General features: G+C 41.5%; 1 protein-coding gene across 1 annotated transcript in view; it reads left to right on the top strand.

Annotated features, from left to right (window-relative positions):
• slc49a4 (solute carrier family 49 member 4) overlaps window positions 1-7,465 on the top strand; it is a 50,080-nt gene extending 42,615 nt beyond the window's left edge. Inside the window, exon 9 of the mRNA XM_061088523.1 lies at window positions 5,708-7,465. Within this exon, the coding sequence (XP_060944506.1) occupies window positions 5,708-5,823 (116 nt within the window). The 3' untranslated portion in view covers window positions 5,824-7,465. The remainder of the gene's footprint in view (window positions 1-5,707) is intronic.
• The last annotated feature ends 16,484 nt before the right edge of the window (window positions 7,466-23,949 follow it).

Raw genomic sequence — 23,949 nt, 5'->3', positions numbered from 1 at the left:
AGAGTGTAATCAGCTGTTAATGTGATGAACTGTTCACTCTGACGTCCTCTGAACATCACCACACAGTCCCAGTGATCCCACTGGAGTTCAGGGCACTAGTGACTAGGGGTGTCATGATACCAAAAATTCAGTAGTCGGTGCCAATACCAGTAAAATAACACGATTCTCGATGCCAATTTCGATACCACGGTAAAAAAAAAGTGCATTATTTGGATGTTGTTAATGTCATATACGGTAATTCAATGTGCTTGCGCTGCGCATATACTGAGGGTTATACGGTAGTTGCGGTCTCATGTGAGTGACGCTTTGTTGTGAGACACGTTATGCATTAAATGATACATCTGCCTCACGCCGGGTTTACACCGGACGCTGAAGCGACGCCAAAGCGACTCGTAAGCGCAGCACCAAGCCTTAAATAACAGCTGGCTCCCATCCACTCCCATGCGCCGCTTCAGCTTCCGGTGTAAACAACCATGTGCCGGCGCGCTAAGGATTAGCGCGGAGCGGCGGCGTTGCTTCCGTGTCCGGTGTAAACCCGGCGTCAAACGCAAAATACTTCCATACACGACTCTTTGTGCCTTTTTAATAAACAAGTCGAGGTTAATGCTAATGCTAAGTTGCTAACAGCTGCTGGCATCGAAGCTGACGGTGCCTACGGTACTTCAAAAACTTGGGCATCGTTTTGTTATGTTAGTATCGAAAGGTATCGTAGGTATCGGTTCTCGTGACATCCCTACTAGTGACCAGTCAGAGCTCCGTGTGTGGCTGATGAGTAAGTGTTCATCGTTCAGTATCATCCGCCATCATCTACCTCTACCCTAAAAGTTCAACCTGCCTCTTATCATTTTCCTTTGTTGAGGGATAGTGACATTCCAGGGGGCAAGAGACTGATGACTAATGCAGAAATGGAGAGGTCGAAACTATAAGAATTTCAGCTTTAATATAATAAAGTTATTATGTTATTTACGTAGCATCTTTCAAAAACACAGTTATGAGTCGCTTCAAAAGCAAGAACTAGGACTGAATTAAAAGTAATCTGAAGATCACACAAGATTAGAACAGAAATATAACACTGAAATAAATAAATTCTAAAATGATAAATATATTCAGTTATTTAAGGTCAGTAAGATCTTTTGTGAAAACAAGGGGAAATTCATCTTTTCCCATTTCCCTACAAAAACAAGCAAAGGTAGAAAAAGTGATGCTCCACCTGCTGTGGTTATTATTATTATGTTGCTATTATTATTATTGCATTTTCTGTGATTCCTCTTAGTGAGTCTGTTTCTTGCCTTCCAGATCACTGATACAAACAATGTGTCACAGTGTCATGTAAATTCTTGAGTAGTGTTGCAGGTTGCATATTCAGAAACCGTTTTCTAATGAGCGAGCGAGTCGCTGGGTTGTCAACGTTGACGCACACCCACAGTGAGGAGTGAGAGGTGGTGGAGGAGTCGTTCTGCACAGTAAAGATGACGTTCATTTCCTAACAACTGGAATAGAGGCTATATTAAGATAGATAAATATATAGATATGGAAATGGGTATGTTTTAGCTTCAGCTCAGATTCATAGTTAAAGATATTCTTTTCATACCCCTCTTGTACTGTTGGAAAAGTCTCCTCTTGTGAAACTGACAAAGGTGATAATTAAATCTCAGGATTTTGACCTCAGGGCGGTTGCCATGGCACCGCTGTGAGGACCACAGTGCTAAAGTCAGGCAAGGTGGAAGAAAAGAAAGGACAGAAAAGAGTCTGAAGATGAAATACAAATATTACCTCTCTCATCCAGGTCATGGTCCTCCAAGAAAAGTTGACTCAAGGGCAAACTGGTATTAATTGTAGATACTTGACAACATTTCACCTCTTAACCAAGAGGCTTCTTTAATTCTGACTGACTCAGGTATTTAACCTGAAGGAGAAGGATAACCTTTCACATGGGCAGTTGTAGCAGTTTACTAGGTTATAGATTTTTTTTCTATTTGTCTGAAATGACTGCCACAATATCAACACTGATCATACTTTTATTAAATCAGCTACATTTTTTTTAACACACAAAATTTCACTAAACATTCGGATAGAACTACAAAATGGCAAACTCCCTATAAAGTGATTTTTGAAACATGCAACAATAGATTCAAACATTCTGGTTCTGGCTGGGCAGACTAAACCACAACCCCAGATTTTTCAACTAAAATGGGGCCATCTTCAAAAAAAAATGGTTCAGTTTCAGGGGCTCAACTACTCTGGTTTAATTTGGACACTTGATGCGTTTGAAAATGAAAATGTATCAGAGTGGAACTGCAAAAGAAAAGATGGCAAAAGCCTCTTGTATAAGACACGTCTTCAAGACCAAGACCATGAACAGTTGCCAACAATTCAACTTTTTGTGGATGGTCTAAAAATCGTTTACCATCATCACCCCTCTCCTTGTCCACCTATCCGTCCACCCACTGCCTCATCCACTCATCCCCTGAAGGTTACTGGAGCCAATCCCATCTGACACTGGTCAAGATTCAGCAACATGAATGCAAACTTAAACAGCCATTTAAATGACTCCTTTAATGTGCTTTTAACAATCCGTATAATATTTAAATTAAGTCTAACAGGTGATAACAACAGGACACAACAGATGAAAACTATTGTGCAAAGTTAAGGATGAATATGACAAGAGATGTAAGAGAAAGGTGTTTCAAAGTCAGTCCAGTTACCTCAGTCCAGTTAAAAGTTTACACGCCTGCAACAGAGCTGGAGTCAGAAAGATCTGTCCTTTAAACCGTGATCATTAAAATCTAATAATCAACTTTAAAGCAAACCGCTGATCTGAGGAGCCTCCGGAAACAGAGCAAAGTGACTCCACTCATCTTTTTTTCCTTTTATCTTATTTGCTCTGATCTTTTCCCCTCTTCCTCCTCCTCCTCCTCTTCATCTCCCCTCCTGTCTGTTTACTGTTCGTCCAAACTTGAACACTAACTGTATTTCCTCCTGACTTTGCTGCAGGTGTGTCCTCAGAGATCCGAGGGGAGCGATTTGAGCTGCTTGTTCATTTTCACCACATCGCCCCTCGATTGAATCTCTCAGCGACACATTAGCATTCTTCCACCGCTGTGAGAAACAATCACACACAAACAGACCGTGTGTCTTCGTCCGGGGGCTCACATGTGAGAAAATGAGACACAGTTAGAGGCAGACGATTTTAGGTCAGTTAAACACAACTCCATTAACCCGTCTCCATGCCGGGTCGCCCCCTGTCTGGCTTACACGCTGCTGATTAATGAGGCTGCTTCAGGAGTCTCGACACCTCGCTGCAAACACCCTCACCCAATCCCTCACCTTCCTCCACTCCCAAGCCCTTGTCTCCACCTATCTCTTACCTCAATTTATCCTTCACTTCCATCTCTGCACCTTGTACCCCAAACTCTTCCTGAAGCGACGAGCACACACATAGGCTTGTGTCTTGCAGCCGAATGTTATAATTTACCACAAATCGTCTGCATCCAAACACCAGAGTCCTCGTGCATTGATCCAGGGCTGATGATTGGCCAAGTTGTAGGGATGGGTGGAAAAATCGATTCAGTTACAAATCGTGATTCTTGTGAATGACGATTTTAAATCGATATGCTGCCTCCCAAATATGTTTTTTTTTAAAAACACATTTATTGGTTTATACCGGGGGGGATATATTGGGGGTGAAACATCACCCCAGAGCATGTTGACCAGCTCTTGTTTTTGCACAAGAATCTAAACATACCCAAGCACTAGCTTTGCATCGGCTACATGCAAACAACAATAGCCTACTTTTTGTTTATTTCAAAGGTTATATTTTAAGTAAACTTTTATTCATTCTATTTAATTTACCTTTTATTTATTGTTTAAAAGTAGCCTAAGTGGCATACATTTCTTAATCTGTCGGTTTGTGTGCAGTTGACAGGGGCTATACAATAATAGGGCATATTTTTATTTATTTTCTCTATTGGCTGCCCGGCAGTCATTAAGTAAATGTTAATATTTGAAATAAAACTGGTAAAGCTCTAAGTGAATTTGACTGTGATTTGAAGGAATGATTCAACATTTTTCCAGTATTTAAAAAAAAAAAAATAACCAAAAGAAATCCCAGGAAATCGTAATATCGAATCGCAATACTTGCAGAATCGCAATACATATTGTATCGCCACCTAAGTATCGTGATAGTATCGTATCGGGAGGTCCCTGCCGATTCCCGTCCCTACCAAGTTGTGAAAAGCCGGCTGAGTAAAAGTCGAGACAGAAGCCGGTGCTGAGTTGAATCACACTGCTCCACCATGGGCCCCGGGGCTCTGCTGCAAACACGACCTGATTTCTCTATATTTAGTCTGGCTCGTTATCGGGGGCCCGAGCCGCCGCCCACTGGCGCCACGTCCTGGCTGGGGAGTTGCCCCTTGCTACGTCTACGTCTATGCCAGCAGGACGAAACACCTATGAGTTGTCGAAACGGCCAGTTTCTGCTTCTGTTTTACAGATCCGGGCATTGTCCTGACGGGACACCAATGTCAGGTGTGATTGCGTGTTTGTCTAGGTGAACATAGAATCCGAGTGCGTTCATCGCGGAGGCTGAGAAGACAGAGAGGTTGCCTGTGTGCTAATGAGTCAAGCTGCCGGTGGTTCAGCGGCGTAGCAATCTTCCCGTCTGCCCTCCGCATTCTGCATTATTGCAGACAGCCCCAGCTCCTCTCCTGTGGTTAATGGAGCCTGAGGAGAGCTGGGAAAATAGAGCTCCTCATTCTGCACCATGTTTAGGTTCAAGTGTAGGTCAGTGATAACGGGGACCACTGCCAGCATTATTGAATAGTTCAGAATCAGGAGGCTGTGCTTATTTCCGGTAGGGTGTGTCAGGATTCCCTATTGATTAGTCATTAGTCCCATATGATTCTCGTAAATTATTCAAGGTCGCTTTGTACAACCTGTCGTTAGTTCACCGGGGATATGAAGATGACCCATGTTTCATCATGAACCAACACGTGGTCGAGGCAGGTTGAAGTCAGTGCTCATTAGTCAGTATGACCTTTCTTCTATTCAACAGCCAAATGTATGAATCTGATATGATGTCACCCGTTGAATAATTGATTTGATTAATGCGTCTGTTTGAACTACAACAAATATTTTGGACGCACATATTACCGTATTTTATTTTATTGTAATTGGGTGTGCATTTGGGGGCAGAAGTAAGTGGACCCCCCTAAACCCCCGTGAGATTGTTGACCCTGTCATTCCAAAGACCTTGGGCATCGCTCTGTTGTCATAACAACACGGACGAGGGGGGGTGATGAGGCCTCTGGTTGACAGCTTTTCAGTTCACCACTAAGGTTCTGGATGACGCTAAGAGCCTGGCTGATGTTACACTATTACCTGAATTTATAAATGTCTAATTTTCCTTAATTGGAACTAAGGCGACTTATCCAAATTATGAGAAACAGCCCCAGAGCCAAAGTAAATGGGTGTCCACATACTTTTGTCTATATACTGTAAGGTTATTTAGTTCAGAGAAAGAGGAAGAAAAAAAAAGGTGAATGTATAATTTGTTAAAAATGGAAAAGAGGAAAGTTGTGACCTGCGGAAGTGTCTGTGAGGAAATGAAATTAATCATCTACCCCCGTGTATCACTGAGCGCTAAAAAAAACTAACGCCTAGCATCTGTCTTTTCTCTCTCTCTCTCTCTCTCTCTCTCTCCATTCAGATCTGTCGTGGCTCAACTGGTGTCTAACGGGCTCCTGCGTCTTCAGCCTCGTCCTCGTCCTCTGCTTCAGGGAGTCGTACGACCGCCTCTACTTGGACGTCTTCGTCTCCGTGTGACGTAACAAAAACACTTAATAACAAGGGACTGAATAACTTTTCTTGCACAAACAAAAGGAGAAAGGGAGGTGAAGGGAAAATGGACACTCTTTTATGATTTTAGGATGTAAATGTACATATATTTCGGTGACAGTGGTGATGGATCGCTGTTGCGCGGCTACTGAGAAGAACCACAAAGCGATTCCACATCAGTGTTTCCTCTGTATATGTGTTCAATTTAATGCCATGTGACTGTCTTAACCTGTTATTACCTGTTTTTATATGTCAGTCTATGTTTTAATGTAAACAATTTTTTATTTGTAAACGGCATGCCAGACTGTTTACAGATACTATAATATTTAAAGTTGCTCTCAGTGTCGCTGGCTGCTCCGTTCGCCATCCTCCCTGATTGTCTTTAAAGTAAACTGGACACTGTCTCAAAGCTCACGCGCCGGACGCCACTGACTCCAGATCAGCGCCAGGTGTCGTGAGAGAACTTCATCAGCCAATCAGCAGGCCTGGCTGTGCTGGGTGGAGATAAACGTAGGACCTCCTGCTGCTACAGACTGACCCGATGCTTCTCAGCATAATGTGACGCTTCCTGTCATTGAGAGGCGGGTACTTATGTTCTCATCCCCTTCTCAAGACAAATATGCAAAACTGTGTCGAGATCGATGATTGGATGACAAGCCGCCACTGTTTTCTTACCAATGAATTGTACACGTGGAAATCATCGGAACTGTTACATCACGTTTCAGATTGCCTGCGGCAAATTTAATGTCAATTGTGTCCATTTCTGGGAGAATTGCTTTTTAATCAAAAGGAATAATGTTAATTTGTTTTCTAAACTTTGTAATGATTTGTTCTCCTCAGCAGTCTGCCAGTATTTATTGGAAACGTCTCAACACTAACACCATTAACACTCAGCTGCGTAGAAAATGGTTCTGAAATTGACACGGATGCGACACGCTGAGGGAGATTGTTTATTATTACAGTCATGAGGATTAAATCATATTGTTTTGTAATTGCCAAGCTGCTCCTCCTCCAAAGCACCAGCAGGTGTCTCTGCGCCAACTGAGAGTTCACTGGAGAAAAAAAAAAACCCTTTGGTAAAAAAAAGAAAAGGAAGTTCCCATTTTCATGGATTCCTTGACTGATACAACTGGGGCTGTGACAGAAAGCTCTGGGTCGAGAGGGAAATAACCACAAAGAAACACATGAAGACAAATGGAAAACATCTGTCACTCGCAGTCAAACTTTCTCTCCGACTCGCCCATGACTTCTCTTTGTGTCTCTGTCTTGCACAGCAGCTAGAAGACGTGTTTTAATGTGATCTCCTGTGGGTTACGAGGAAGCTCTGTAACGTCTTTCCTGGTGCTTGGTGTATTTTTTCATTTTGTACTCTCACTGTACAGAAAAAGGTTTTGTCTTTTTACCTCTTTGACGTGTTGCCTTAATTGCCCAGTGCAGTGTGTTTTGTCTCCCTCTCCTCCACACTGTGACTATAATGTCTGTATATAGAGCTAAAGGTCATGTTCTTCTGTTCACTCTGCTGTTTCCTGGGATCTTGGTTTTAAATGTCCTTGTTCTGTGGAAAGGAAATGAACAAATGTGACTAAAATATTTCCAGCACCTTATTAAAATGAACATTTTAAGAATAATATTCCTGTTGTAAATGAGTTTTATTATTCATATTTATTTATTTAGTGCCTCGTACATTAATAATCTACATTTCCAGTTGGTCCCGGTGTAGATGTGCACATCTCAAACATTCAGGAAGGTGAACGTCTGAACTTCATAGTTTCATCTCACGTCCAGTGATCGAGTACAACACAGTAGAAAATGTTTCACAGTCAAAATGCATCGAGACAGTGAGTTATTTTTTTATTTTGCTTTCATTTTCACAGCAGAGCTTCTTACTCAAAACTCGACTGTTGTGGCTGCAGCGCGTTTGCTTTTTGGTTCCATTCTTTTCTGTGTGTTGTTTGTACGGTTTTCCAATTTTCTTTTACAGATGCAATAACCAGAATTGAAAAAATGCATTAACTTATTAACTTTGGTTTAAGGACACATTTAAAGCGCCGTTGTGCAACTTTCTTAGCTTAAAACAGCAGCTCCATTAAAACAAAACATGCACAACACATCATATGACTTATGACCCCAGAGAGTTAAATGCATCTTTCCAAAACGTAGGGAGAGGCAGATTTTACGAAAACAAATGTGGTTCCTGTAATGGGTGAAGCTTATATTAACTCTGAAGACATCATTTACATTATTTTATTAGACATGACAAATCGGCTCAGAGTTACAGATGACATCATAGAGCTGATGACAATACAATAAAAACTATAAAACTTAAAAAGTCTGACTTGGTCAATGTTGACATTTCACATGACTGACAACACTGGGTTACTTCGATAAGCTTTTCAACACCATACAACATATCTTTGTATTACATAAAGATTAATCCGCTGTCAGTCAATGTAAGAGTGATGGATGGTTCCAGTTGTGAGTTTTGGTTTATTTCCTGGTTGTTTACATTGGTTTGACAGACTGAGCCTTTAAGCAGCAGATTACTTCTGGCTCTGCCGGGACCTGAACTCATCTGCTGTGTTATTTTGGCAGCTCAGTGATGCTCTCGCTCATCGTTCCGAGGCAGGAGCGCAGAAAGCCTCCGAGGACTCCTGCCTTCGAGGAAATCTTCCTGCTCCTGTCTTACCTCAAACACAAATCACCATGAGCGTGAGAGTGACTTGCAACCATGACCTCACTCACTCTTTTTGAAAGAGCAAGTATGGTCCCCTCCCCCTGGTGGCCCAGCTGGGGATGAGCTCATACTCAGTTTCTGGTGAGAACAACCATCTCTGAGTCTGCAAACGGAAAAGAAATGAATTCCAGCCTGGTTCCACTCAGCATCACTGGTTGTGTGTGTGTGTGTACACGTGAAGAAGCTGTGATTAATTTAGCCTCATCTATATAAAATCATTATTCCCTTTGTGATCCTTTGAACCGGCGCCATTAAAGCCGACAGGAACTCCTGACCCGGGACTCAAATTCGCAAATGGCATGACATGAGATCAGATTGGGTGGTTTAAGGTTGGGTGTGCCGCAAATATTGTTTGGCATTTAGAAAACAGGCCTGCAGGGACGTAAAATGGATCCGCTGTTTAATGGTGGTCTGCTTTTGGTTTTAGAGGAGCTGTCACACGCATTCATCACAGATCCTGCAGGGGAAAAGAGAAGTGCTTTGTTTTGACTATTCCGTTTATTGACACAGTTTCAGCTCGTTCCTCTTCTCCCTGTGCCTCGGTCCCCTGTGTTCTCTCTGTGACCCACCAGAAATCTGATAAATAACACAAAATTAATCTAATTCAAAATGAACAATACGAACCCAACCAGGCTAAAGCCAATATGTTTTTCATTGAAGATTGAAGATATAGTCCCAAGGAAAGTTGCTTCAAATGGTTTTAAGACAAACACAACAAAGTTTTTGTTTTTACTTTGGAACTGCATAATGTGTTTCTGATATTAGCAGTCATTGATGTGGGATCATGTTAAAGTGATCCTCGAGGATTTAAAGTCATAAATACATGGATAAAGAGTCATAACACTAAAGACACAGAAAACCACAACATGCAGAGACACAGATATATTTAAACATGATTCACTTAGGTTATTAGTTCAGTTTTTACAGTTTTAAATTCATGTCAAAGATAAAGCCAATATATGGAGCCAATGAAGTTGCCAAAATACATAAATAAATAAATATAGTAATAGAGATATATAAATTAAGGAATGTAGAAACCAATGTGGAAATATTAATTGATAAATGTAGAAATGTAGAATTTAATAAACAAAAAAGTGCAGGAATACAGAAACGTGGAAATAAAGAAACAAATAAACGTAGAAAATAATAATAATAGTAATGAATTATCATGAAAGTGTATAAAAAGGCAACAGATTGTATTTGTTTATGTTTGTCTTTAACAGTTTTTCTCTGCATGTATTTATTTATTCGCTAATAATTACATGCAGAGATTTGAGTGGTTTGTTTCTTTATTTGTTTTAAATGTTGGCAGGTTGTTTTGGTCCTTAATAAACCAAGAGAGGCATCAAAATCTGAATAAACCCGTTTAACTCTACATCAAAAACAAGCAGCAACCATTTCATTTGCTTTGAGGGATGTTACGAGAAGAAAACAAACACTTTTACAAGGAGGCCTGTGGGTAAGCAAATACATTCAACTCCTCCATCGAACACTTTCAGCTGGAGTTCAATTCTAATTCTTTCCTCTGGTACTGTGGATGTTGAGGGTCTCTCGGGAGCAGGCAGAAACACCCAAAGGGGAACAATCGTTTTTCTTTTAGTCACAAGTGATTTCTGTGATCTGGTGTATGTTGCATTGTCCTGTCAGAGGCTGTGAAAGCTGCAGCCTGGCGAGGAAAGCTTGTTCCTTTCTTCTTTTCTCACATTTGGCTGTTGTTGTGTTGCCATCCACCGCTTGTTTTTTCCCTTCTCTTGTGACCAAAAACCTCACTTGTGCCTCTTTTCCACTCTTGCACCTCGGGTCTCCTTGGGCCTGCCTGAGCTCCACAAGTCCCTTAATTGACTTCTCTGGGATTATGAAAAATGAGCTGGGCTTTCAAATGGCTCATTTAGCAGGACTGCTATCACGGCGGCCGTTACTTTATCTTCAACATATTAAAAAGTGTGAGGTGCTCTTGATGATGAGCGATGGGCTGCGAAGGCTCAACTTACCGGTTTTGACAGCTGGCCGCTAATTCGCCAATTCATCACCGGTGAATTTTAGGTATTTGGCCGATACTGTAGGAAAACACAACATATTAAGATATAAACGCTCCAGCAGTGTCTCTAAAAACCAAAGGATGGACTAATGGGAGATGTAAGTAGGACGCACATGTGTGAGTGTGGATTTAGTGCAAGCAGGTCACAGGTTTATGTGCTGTGACAGTCAGGGTTTGACAAACTTGTGTCGCGAGCCACGTATTAAACGCATGTATCCTCATTATCACAGCTTCCTCTGAATGATAGCACTGGCTCAGTGTATCCACACAATCATTACCCTGCAATAATATGATTCAAACTTCTATCTGAATTTAAAATGATGCTTCTGCAAACTTCATTGAAACAAATCCAGGCGAAAGCTTCTGAAGTTACAACCTATTCTCAAAAGTCACGTCCTTCTGTCTGTTCCTCTGCAGCGCAACAGTCAAACACTGTCGAGTGAAATACAAAAAGGGAATTCCATACCAAAGAGCTTTGAAAATAATGGAATGAATTTTAATGAAGCCTTGAAAAGATGGTGGGAAAAGTCCACTGGTTTTTTACTGCTGAAAAACTGTAGTGAACTCTAATAAATACTCATCATAATATCTCAGGATCAACTCATGGACATTTACCTTGAAGTGCAACTGCTTATACTCCTGCAATATTTTTGACAGTAACTATTATGCTGCTTATTATACAATGCTCTTATTATCCTATTTTTTTGATCTTTCTTAGTGTTATTCATTTATTGAGAATAATGTGAACAGATGTGCCTGTAGGAATGTGTGTGTTTGTGTGTGTGTGTGTAATGTTTTTATGGCGATGCACAGCAAATTTAGTCGTACTATTATGTGCAATGAGAATAAAGCTTTCTAATTCCAACATCAAAAGCATAGAAACTGCACCAACCACAAAGCTGCATACAAAAGTTTGACTGTTTGGATAAACAGATGTTTACAGCTGCACTTTAACATGTCTATATAAAAACAGCTATTATAATGTTGAAAGACCAACACAGTTGAACTGTATATGAGTATATACATCAGAGAAGTAGTTTACTATAGCAGCAGGATTTTAAAAGTTTCTTTGGAATTTCCCCCCCCCACAGATGTCTTTATATTTAAAACAGTGCGGCCAGATAATCATTACAAGGCCTTGTTTAAGCAGTTTTTGTCACCATCCATGTTTTTTGTTTATGCAATGGCATGGGTCATGGGTCACGTCCACCTTTCAGTTGAGATTAATACAGACATTGTTTTATCTCCGCATGAAAACGACTTTCTCAGACACGGAGCCCAACAGAATTTATCCCCATGTGTTGCTGCAGGGGGCGCTGTTGCTCAGTAAAAGAAACATCGTTGCTTTGCGTGCATCTTTCGGAATCATAGAGACTCACATGCATATTTACCTGAGCCGTCATGCAGTGGCCCCAGGTTCGAATCCGATTCGCCCCTCTTGCCGCTCTCTCTCTTTCGAACTGCGAAATGCTCAAAAGCTAATTTTTATGCTTTATTTTTCAGCTATTAACCCCTCGGACATGGAGTGCATCCGACTGAATCAGTATGTGGTTCTTCAGAGGGCGCTGTTGTTCAGTAAAAGTGACCTCTGAACTTCATAGCAACGTTTGGCACGGTTCAACAACTTCGTAACTCACACAATTCAAGCTGTGGGTGGCGTTTTACTTGAAGAGGAAGTAGAATAAGATTTGAAAGGTCAATGGAAAAATGATAGAAGGTCAAGTAAAAGATGGCTGACTAGAGCTGATAAGTAATTACTCTGTCACTGATTAGGTACCCTCTGATTGTTCCTCGTATCAAACTTCATGAGGAGTTCTGAGGAGACGAGAGAAAAAGAGAAGCTTCTACCTGCGGAGCCAGGCTCTGCTTGGCTGAGGCTCCTCAGCTCTAATGCAGGAAGACGTGGCCCTGACGGAAGCAGCATGTCCTCTGAGCAAGAACAATTATGATAACCATGCAAGCGGAAAAGGCTGCAGCCAGAAGAACAGCGAGACAGGCTTTAATGCAGCGGGCTGCCTATTTAAATCACAGCTCCACTCCACCACAGACGCCATTCTCTGCCGATGTTGATGGGCTTTTGAGAAGGAGTATGGGCCCCAGTGTGGGCTCCTCTGGGCTCCTGTCCTGATCTGCTGCTTATTTTGGCCCCTAAAAACATAATTTACTTCCTTGAATGAAGGTGCTTTTATTTGAGTGATGTTTTCTTTCAATGTCATTCAGAAGGAATGCCTCAGTAGTATTTACCCAATGGAGGCACATAGGCACATGATGGTTTAGAGTTAGAACAATTACATTTCTATCAGGACCCGTGAAACATATTGGATGGAAACTGCCCAGAAGCAGTTTGAAAGGCCGACAAACAGTTTAAAAAAGTGTCAACTCTCTATATGAAGTAATTAATACACATCAGCTTGTCAGGTGACAGTAAAAACATAATATTTGTCTTGGCTTCAGAAATGTTCTAAAAGTAGTTTGAAAGATATTTAACCCATTGGTTTCTTTATAAGAAAACTGTAATTTACATCATGCTCATCATCATCCTCACAAACACATTCATCTTCTTCCGGTATTACATAGACAAAACTAAGAAAAAGAGTAGAATAACTCACAAACAACATCAAGGAATGAAAAACAAAAAAAATACAAAAATAAATTAATCAAATGCAAAACTTTTACATATCTAGAAATTGACTTGAAGAAAGTTCTGAAGTCAATGGTTAAATTCCTGAATATTAAATAGAACTTAAAGCCAAAAGTTTTGTCTTTATTAACAGCTTTGTAAAACTTTGCTCACCGCAGATGTTTGTTTGATATTTTTGTTTGATTTACTCAATTAGTTAACGTTACAGATGACCATCATTAGATCCTGGGTGAGACCACTCAGGGTGCGTGTGTGTGCGTTTGTGTGCGTGTGTGTGTGTGTGTGTGTGTGTGTTTTTGTGTGTTAGCTGAACTCTGAACAGTCAGTGGTCATCATGGTTAATAGGACTATCATAAGCTTGTATCAATCAGAAATCGATTCTTATCTATTCCTTTCAATTGTAAGCAACATAAATAAAATCGACTTGACTTGATAATGGATTATGGCTGTTATCACGTTGTGACTGTTGAACTGTTTTGACATAAAGTGAGTCGAAGAATTCTTCCCTGAACAGATACAGTACTGCCTCAAGGCCCCGACACAAAATCTCTCACTCTTTACATTTGTATTGTAAAGTAGTATTTTTTCAGTGAGGGCAGCTACATCTATTACCACCCGACAGCAACTTTTACTGCTGATGGTCCAGATGAAGGTGATTTTGCATTATGTCTTTTGTTGTGCTCTGTATCTAAAATGGTTATTGGGGGTTATTACTGTCACACCCCCCAATCTCTATTGTGATGAGCTCTGTGTATTGTTATGAGAAGAGCAGTCAGGTCCAACATAATGGTCCATTCCACATGAGCTGGCTGAACAAATCATGATTATAGGATAGAATAGGAATAGAAAGAAGACACATTTCCAGGCAAGTGGAGAATAAAGATTTTTATTGTGCACTTCCCTTTGAATTTGTCTGTGCCTACACAGCAGAGCACATTGTGTAATAGGATGGGTAAAAAAAAAAGGCAAATAACACAGATTCATACATTCAGGCTCACATTCAATCATTTGTAGGATTCCACTACCAACATGGAAAATACAATGAGTGCAATGGGATGGTGGCTTTGATTGGGATGGACGGGGACGTGAGTTGCCAAACAGCACCCGAGAGATGGCAGGGAAATGTGAGGCGTGTCTGGGTGAATTACAGCAAGGGTGGAAATGTCTGTGGGTGATGAAGACTAGAGGAAGAAAAATAAATTTAAGCTCTAATTTAGAGCCAAGTGACCCGCCCCCCAAAAACACTCCACTGGGTCTTAAATCCTCAGCTGGAGGGAAGGAAACAACGGCATTAAATTGCCTTTTTTATCCCCACTTGTTTCCTTTTGTGCCAGAACGGAATGAAACCAATTTGATTGCGTATTGTATATTGTTTCGAGCACAATGCTCCCAGAAATGTAAAGCAAGAGGATTGGATCCACAGGGCGAAAACACGCCTTCCATGTTACATATTCATATTTTATCCTTCACCGAAACAACTTAAACACACAAATCAATTCAGTTCTTTTGAATTAAAGTAAGTATTTGTGTAAATGTAACTTGTAAACTTCACACTTAATCTATTTGTGTGTTACCAGAAGTAAATTTTGAAGTTGGAACGACAATTTTCAACAACGAGAGTATTTTGTTTTGTGAGGTGTTTCTTCAACATCCTGCTGACACAGTCTCTCAATGAATCGAACGTTATCAGGTGGATCGTTTCTGTATTAACTGAGCTCTTACACTGGATTGTGCAGGTTTCTAACCCCCTGTAGTTAACTTAGATTCAGTACAATCAGGTCACATTGTCTTTGCTGCGTCATTACATCGATTAGAGTGAAAAACAATCCACTATTCCCATGTCGAGCTGCAGGATCGATGTGATGCTGATGACGAACACACAGCCCCTGCACACATTTGTACTTCTACTGTCATTGGCATAAATAGTTTAAGTGCTGCAGCAATTGATTAGTTAATTGGCAAAAAAAACAACTATTCTCTGGTTTCAGTTTCTCAAACATGAAACATTACGTTGACATTATTAAATATTTTATGCCAAGGAAAGGCTGGACCAAGGTTCATATCTTCGTTACATTGTTTACATTTGATCAGGTTAGTTTTGGTTTCACATTAGGATTCATCCTGTCATTCCCCCCATTTTTCTGAGATGGCCGCCCACACTGAGTCTGGTTCTAGAGAGATCTTTCAGTTAATGAGGGAGTTTTTTATCTCCCTAAAGTCGCCAAAGCGCTGCTCATTGTGGGAACTGTTGAGTTAAGGTCGTGACCTTCTATGTAAAGTGCCTTGAGATAATGTTTATTAAGATTTGGCGCTATACAGTAAAATTCAAGTGAAGTGAATCCTCACCTTCATTGGCTGCATTTCCTATAATAATATAATAATAATAGTAACTGGTCACAGATGTGGGTCTGAGGTCAAAGTGTCGTCTTTTAGTCATCTTTGAATGGAAAAAATGAAGACAGTTCATTTTGGTAATTTTGTTTTAATGTCGTCATGGTAATACTCCCAGTAGCAGTACTCAAATTAACGTCTGCTTCTTTTTCTTCTTCTGATGTTTAATGCTGTCTGAACTTCTTGCATTTGGTCCAAAAGTCTGAATCACACTGCAAATGTTTGATCCGGACCAAGACCACCTCTCATGGTCGGACTCGATTTTGGTCCATCATTCCTGGCTGTGGTCTGAGGCACCTTTCACACATTGGTTCAGATTAAACTCTAAAGTCCAAGGTGTGTGTGAAAGTGGCCTGCGAAATTATAGAGGAGGTTATAAGCAGAACATGATCCTTTGTTGGATCCCAAAAATATTCCTTAAATCTTATTCGAACCAAATAATAAAAAACCCTCTGAGGAAGTGAAGCGAGGCAGAAATGTCCTCACTTTTCAAAAATGTTCCTGTGCTCTGTGTAAAAGTAGAGTTTGGTCCTTAGAAAAATAGATTAACAGGAGAACACGTATACCAGAGAGCGTGCACCCGTCCAAATTCATTTCATTTGTTGAGCTTTTCATTTTCAGACCCTGAGCAGTGACTTCACGCCACTGCTCAGTCCGTCCCTGTGATCCCGTCACCGACAGCCGACGTGAGTGGAGCATAAGCAGGACTGTGGTGTTTGGAGTAAACACACAGGTTTGTCTCTGCAGCCAATGCCACAGTGGGAGAGCTTTTACCTGCGGTGGAAGTGGGGGAGCAGAGATGAGAGTCGCTGCCAAAATCGTTCTGTGATGCTCCAAACCCTAAAAAAGCTTGCTCCTATTTTTACGGATTGACTGATTTCACAACTGGGATGCAGGAAAAACTGTGCACAGCGAGACTGTAATCCTACGTATTCAGGGCTTCAGTGCCCACATGCAGCTCTGATCTCACAGCACTCATGACCAAGATGAAAAAAAGAAGAAGAAAGAAAGAATCAGGATTTATGCAGCAGGTACATAGAGGCACAATGGCTCATTTAAAACATACAAAACAACTGAGTTTGGAAAGGAGGTTTAAGGAGTGAAGTTTAATTAGTAATGGAAATGATAAAATGGGGTGTGGGGGGGGGGGGCGGGGGGGGTGTATGGTTTGGCTTTACTATGGGGAGCTGTCATGTCGTACATCTTTATATACAGTCTATGCTATCAACCAGTACAAAGAACAAGCCATATTTTTTAGATTTTCTCTCATGTCTTCTCAGATATCGTAAAGTCATTGCGTCAAGGGAAGTAAAGAAGTACATCCTGTTTCCTGTTTGGAGATCAGCTGTAGTTTGTTTTCCTGAAGCAATCAATCCTATGAGGATTAATTAGCTCATTATGTAAATTTTCCCTTGGAAGTATACAAGTGGCCCATTTCATAACTATATCTTCTAGCATCAAATAATGAATTAAAACCAAAAGTTAGTGGAAACATTAAAACAAGAACCTACATCAGTGTGATAAGAACTGAAATGAAGGAGAAAACACAATTTGGTGTGAACTTTGACTTTTCAGTTTGGTCGATGTACCATCTGCTAACATGGAGGAGGACAGACCTATATTACAGCCCGCCACCAGGGGGCAATCGAGAAGATTTTGGCTCTTCTTTTGGAAGCAGTTCATCTTTACTGTTGATGGTGTCAACAAACTGCTATGAATTATTATTCTGTCCTTGAAGAATGGGTGTGATTAAAATGAGCTTGTAATCTGTTGTTGTCTGTGGTGTCATGGTTTGAGTTTCGAAGGCACAGACGAGAGGAAACTTCTCCAGCCTCTCACAGCTGCTGAGAGCAATTGTCAGTTAATGGAACACAATGGCTTTGACGCCCATGCAGCATGTGTTTCACTGACATTGCAGGAAAAGGCATCAAACAGGCACAAGGACGGGGAAATTACTTAAAAGCCTCCCTGAGCATGTTGCGAATGCTTGGCCTGCACCCCATTTCCAATTACTTTGTCACTTTCTCATTTTTTTTTTTAATCTTTAACACCCAGGTTCGTCCTTTTTTGTTGTTTAAGCACTTTTAAGCTCCCGTGCTTCAGACGCAGGCATAAACTCAAACTGTGTTGTAAAAATCGTAGCCCCGGGCTACATAAATGATTCATGTCGGACAACTTGTTACCATCTTAGATCTGGAAAGCAAATGGGAGTGTAAATGGCTTCTCTCTGTGTGCGCTGGATGCATTAACCCTGCCACAAGGAGAGTGGCGGCAGGGGTCCATATCACAGCTCAAGCCTGCCATGGCAGTGTGTTGAATTTAAATCAAGGAGTATTTCCAGGGTAAATGGATACATTGTGTTTGTAGAGCTAAGTGTCAGATGGTGTAAAGTCAGCATTAAGCCTTTTGTTCATACAACATAAGCCCAGTGTAAACCTAAAGGGACACAATGCCAGATCCCTTCTCCATTACCTTATCGACAAATGCACGTGTGTACAGCTGTGTGCACGGGGAGGCTCGGACCGCAACAGTTAGTTTCTCCTGTAGGGGGAGCCTATACTCGGGCTCCCTCCTGGTTTATTTCTCGATACCTTACTAGTTTATTGCTGTTTTCCTTTCATCCTTTCCAACAATATCATTTTTGTTTTCTTCTGGTTGGTCTGCCATTGTGTCAGTTGGTGAGCAAGTTGTCTCTTACAACCAGCTGTTATCTCCAGCTCTGGTTATTAGTCTGTGAGAGCAGGTCGTAATAATCCAGCACACTGTTGTGCCCCAATCATCCTCCAACCTGAAGGTTGGCAGTTCGATCCCCAGTCTGACCCATCTGCATGCTGAACCCTGAATGGCCCCCCATAGAATAACAAAGTGCTGCGATTAGATGCACTGTATGAATGTGTGTGTGAATGGGTGAATGTAAAACTGTACTATAAAGAGCTTTGAGTGGTCATCAAGACTAGAAAACACTATATAAATACAAAACCATTTACCATTTTCTCCAAAATTAGAAATGCATCAATAGTACAAAGAAAACTCTTTACACAGAAAACATCAGGACGAGTGAAATGCAGCATTTCAATATAAGTTTCTGAAATAAAAATTAGATTCACTGTATGAATGTGTGTGTCAATGGGTGAATGTAAAGCTGTACTATAAAGTGCTTTGAGTGGTCATCAAGACTAGAAAACACTATATAAATACAAAACCATTTACCATTTTCTCCAAAGTTATGTAGTGCCGTTCCAGGTCTCCAGGGAGCGCTGTGGCAGAGACAGACGTGCTATTCTTCCTAAGTTTGTTTCTATCAAAACGATTTGGAAGACAGCCTTTTATTTTACCAATGTATTAGTGTGAAAGTGAAATGGAGGCTTCTTCACACGATAACCTTCGTGAGCTGCAGGAGGAGCAGCGAGGTTACGTTAGCTCGCCTCACACTCGGCGGTACCCATCCCGTGTCCCCATCAACATCCTCCCGCCGTCAGCACTTTTATTTACGACATTGTCATCAATATCGCCTCCAGCCTTTACAACCGTCGTCATCTAAGTAGATTGAGTAAAATGGAAGTGGCTCTCTCATGCTCTGTGCCGCGCAAACACCATGAACTTCGATGTTCCTCAAATGAGCCTCTTGGAAACAGACTCACAATTTGCAGCAGTGAATTTAACGACTGAACGTTGGTGCTCAGTTCTGTGAATGGAAGGCAATTTAACATTGTTTGGTCTCACCTCTCTGTTTTTTTAGGAGGAGACCAGGGGGGGGGGACTGAACAATGGGAGCACTGGGACATTTCCTGGTGGCCTGATGGACTTATTGGCCTTGAGCTGATAACTTGACCGGCAATAATATAGCAAGCCAGGAATGAGGTGACGGACCCAAGAAATTTAAAGTGAAATTTAGTGAGTTTTCATTATGGAACTCATAACTTTTTATTCTTGAGAAAGGAGTATAATTCCCGGCCTGAATTATTGTCCCAGTCCGCCCCCGGAGGAGACCCTCCATCACTGCCGATTCTGTCTCTCCCACTCGTACGTCTCTGTCAGTGGAATTTAACCCGCGACACCGTTAACTCGTCCTTTCCTCCTACAAGTGCATGTAAGGAGAGCAGCCCAGCGTCTCCTTCAGCAACATGACATTGACATTTCGTGCTTGTTGCCATCCGTGTTATGCAAAGCTGAAGTAATCTCATCATCCATGTAACATAAAAACGTAAAAAAACATAATAAGAGAGCCGCAGCAGTTTAAAGTTGAAATTGTATATTTCTTATTCAAATATAAAAAACTCAAATTTGTCATAAAACATCATCCTGAACAGTGGAAATCTATGAAAATGTCGAAACATTTTTGAAACTGCAGAGACACATTCCTGGATCTACTTCTGCATCGTCACCTAAATTTAACAGGTTTTTCTTGGGCCAAAGCCTTGTCCTTCCAGTTTCAAATCGATGTTTTTTTCCTTAATCTTGCAGACAAATAAACCAACAAATAAACCAGAAGCCAGATGAGTGAAAACATGGCCCCCCTGGTGCAGGTAACTCAGCTGTAGTGTCTTTGTGTCTGGTTGTTTTGTTGGTCGGTGAATAAAACATCATCAGATTCAGATCAGAGCGACACAGCAGCCGGATTCTGTTCGACATCGCTCTGCACTCTGGTTGCTTTTCAACTCCTTTCATTTAGCTTCCAATTCGGCAGATCCCCGAGCGGCTCTCCCGGGCAGGCTGTGCCCAGAACTCACTGACACACAGACAGAAGCACCGGCCAGTGGATTGATGCTATAAGCTGAAGGGTCATATCAAACCATTGCTCTGTTCTCTCGTGGAGGAGCAGGATGGAGAGCTGTGATGACGGAGGAGACAGTCTCGACTCCTCCAGACGACAACAGGCTGTCCTGGCTGCGGCTTCAGACAGCGTGTGATCTGCCCATCCTGCGTCTGTCTGCCGGCCGCCTCCTGGGACGCCGCACAACACACATCAAACACACATGCGGCTGCTCGCTCTGTAAACATGACAACACAAAATAAACATCAGATGGTCACATTATGAAACTGTGATCTGTGCTGGGGGATCCGTGATTCTGATTCCTCGGACCAGTGCTGCAGCGGCTGTCCCACACGTGGATTCTTTCTGGAGACGAATCACTGAGGTGATAATGTCTTTGTCATTGGTTAATACATCATCACTTAGTGCTTTGGATTAGAAACAACCCATTAATGAGAGCATACCTACAGGTTGTCAGGAACTTTGTACCTGTCAAACAACAACAGTCTCACCATCTGTCACTAGACTAGTGTTTCTTGAGTCTGAGCAATATGGCAAAAATTATATATATAATATCAATAATTATAATTTTCAGCTTCATGTCCATTACCATTTTTCATTATTCAGTTTTACCATTGATTCCTGTGTGTTTCTATAACTGTTCTGATGTTGTCTATTGACTCTGTGTGTGTGTCTTTGTGTGTGTGTGTGTGTGTGTGTGTGTGTGTGTGTGTGTGTGTGTGAGTGTGTGTGTGTGTATGTGTGTGTTTCTGCATGGCTGTACTGATGACAATCATATAGTGATCATTATTGGAATGATTTATAGCCTAATCCAAATATTTCTATGCTACAATATCTCATTATACCTTAAGTTGTGAATGTTATTTGTTTACAGCGCTTGGTCTATTTTTATATTGCATCGTTAACATTGACTCAAACGACCACATGAAAAATGTTTGTAACCTGTTCAACAATTTATTTATTTCCATGGCAGAAAATCAGTTTTCCACAGTGTTCCTCGGTCTGACAGTCTCTATTGAATCAGCTGAATATCTGAAAGGGTGGATAACACACAATGGAATTCATCAAATTCAACTGTGCTTCTGAAATGTGCTTTTCATTAAAGTAAATAGCTTATTACTAATCTAATTAGCATAGAAGTCATTTAACAGTTCAAAAAGCCTGTTTTAATTAATTAACGATGCCTTGGTAAAAGCTTGCACCATACTCTCTTTTAAAATGGCTAAATGATATAAAAGTCTAGACTTCCATCCTCTTAAATGTGAACACATTTGCAAAACACTGTTTTTCAGTTGTCTCCAAGATAATTCCTGATGATTGTGACTGTCAGTGCTGCTCAGTTTGTGAAGGATGTTTTTTTTCCACACAGATCTTTTCATTCATTTCACTGGTCATTATAAACACAAAGCTGCTGTTTTCCTTTGTCTTCTCTGCGTTGTTCTCTTTCCTCTCTGTCACAAAGAGGGTGAATTATTCCATCCAGCGAGCGTCCTTCCCGCTCCCCCGCTGCCGTGTCTCTCCCGGACTCCGACCATTTCCATCCGAGCAGGCCTCCTCCGCTCCCGGGCCTCCTCCTGGCGACCTCCTCCTGGCCGCCCGCCAGAGACCGATCACCGCAGCTGTCCATCAGCAGAATACCACCTGAGTAATGGTTTCAATGCGACCATTAATAAAGCTGCCAGGAGGCTGCTCTTTCTAATTGAGAGGTACAGCTTGGCCTGCACTGGACCAATGAGAAGGACACATACAGTATGGATAAGTGTGTGTTTTAGAGGATGAAGAGTAAGCTGCTCTTGCCTCTGACACCCGGTGATATAGTTGCCCCGGTAGAATACAAACAGTACACTCTTATTTATGTGAGGGGCTGAAGACTGAGTGTACACAGAATGTTTTATGATTTCATTGAGTGGCCTTTTCCTGTCCTGCATGAGAGCGGCTGTTCTCCAGCTTTGATCCTGATTTTCTGCACCGCAGCAGATTCCTCGTGGTGTTGTGACAAAGTGCCGGTGTCTGGGCCACTGGCACCGGCAGTGATCCACGGCCACTCTGCTGGACACACCCTGACTACTTGGCTCTTTTCTCTAATCCATCTCCCCTCTTCTCAAACAGCAAAGTATTCCAGCGCTGCACTCATTCGTTTTGTAGGGAAAAGAAGGGAGAGGAGGCCCTTTAGTGACACGCTAGAAATACACAATTTGCTTCCCTCTCTCTTAGAATATAAAGTGCCCTCCGCACCAGGTTCCACGTCAGTGCTAACTTTTTCCGTGTCTTGTCAACTTCAGTCCAGAGGGTGCAGCCGCCTCCACAGGCTTCCTGCCCAGACACACAACATACAACAGAGCGGGAAGAACCAGATCTGTTATTATTTTGCATGCTCTATCACCACAAAGAGACTTTTCAGCAAGATAAAATGTAAGTTTTGTCTCTTCAGGGTTTGTGTTGATACGCTGTTGGAACACAAACTTAACCATTTCTCGAGTGCTGTTTCTGCATATGACTGCCAATAAACTGTTATTACCAGAGACACTGTCTGCACTCGTGTGATGGCTGCAGTCCAAAGCAGGAGCCGTGGGTTTTTTGACTTTAAGTTGTCACAAGCAAGGACAACTAGTGTCAACTAGGTGGCGTATGGGGGTGTTATGATGAAGCAATGACTAAAGGAGAGAAGTTGTGTTTCCCTCTGAACTTTTTATATCGTCATGAGATCATTTTATTGAATGACAACAGCAAAGGTTTGATTAAGAAGACTGAAGGATAAATCCCTGAAATCTAAGTTCAACACACACGTCAAGTTAACAGCACATTTTGATCCAACCTCTTCAGGTTCGAGCTTAAAGGTGTATCGGAAAGAAAAGTGTTAACAGTTATGTTTAATTCCTTAAGACGAAAGTATAGCTGCTTTTAGACATGGACTGATAAATGTTCCAGAAGGCCGGGATGGGATCAGAACATAAATGTCTGAGTCAGTTGCTCTGGACCTTTTCTGTAAATTGCCAGCCCCCTTGTAAGATGTAAAGAGGAGCGGTACACGTAGAAGACAACAACCTGGAAAGAATAGATTGGAGAGTGTGTCAATGTGCTGTAAACAAAAGCATGGGTCTTCCGCAGTAGAATTTACGTCCTGCTTCCTGCTGCTCTACCAGGTTTCCATCCCTCGCCTGAATGTCATTTTCCAGTGTTGTGAGCCCTCTGGAAAATGCCTGGTCTTGATTTTGCAGCCCATTTTCCTGAATTCCTTTCTGAAAACGGCTTTAGAAATTATCTGTAGAGATAAAATACCACGAATGTCCTCCTCCAAACTGTAAATCTGATAAATCCCACTGTCCATATGTTGTGTGTGTTGGCATCAAGGTTTATTATCCTTTATAATGTACAATATACAAAAATATAGGGTACCAAAAAATTCACAGTGTCTAAAAGGCAGTGATTACAGTCTACATGACAGGTCTAACAGTACACCTGGTAAGTTGCATAGAAGGGCACAGAGCCTCACATCGCAGGGGGCAGAGTTCAATACTGACCAATCAGATGACTGG

The sequence above is a fragment of the Limanda limanda genome, chromosome 16 (assembly GCF_963576545.1).
Source record: "Limanda limanda chromosome 16, fLimLim1.1, whole genome shotgun sequence".
NCBI classification, from domain to species: domain Eukaryota; kingdom Metazoa; phylum Chordata; class Actinopteri; order Pleuronectiformes; family Pleuronectidae; genus Limanda; species Limanda limanda.
The sequence above is the reverse complement of the archived record's forward strand: the minus strand, read 5'-3'. Positions and strand labels throughout refer to the sequence as shown.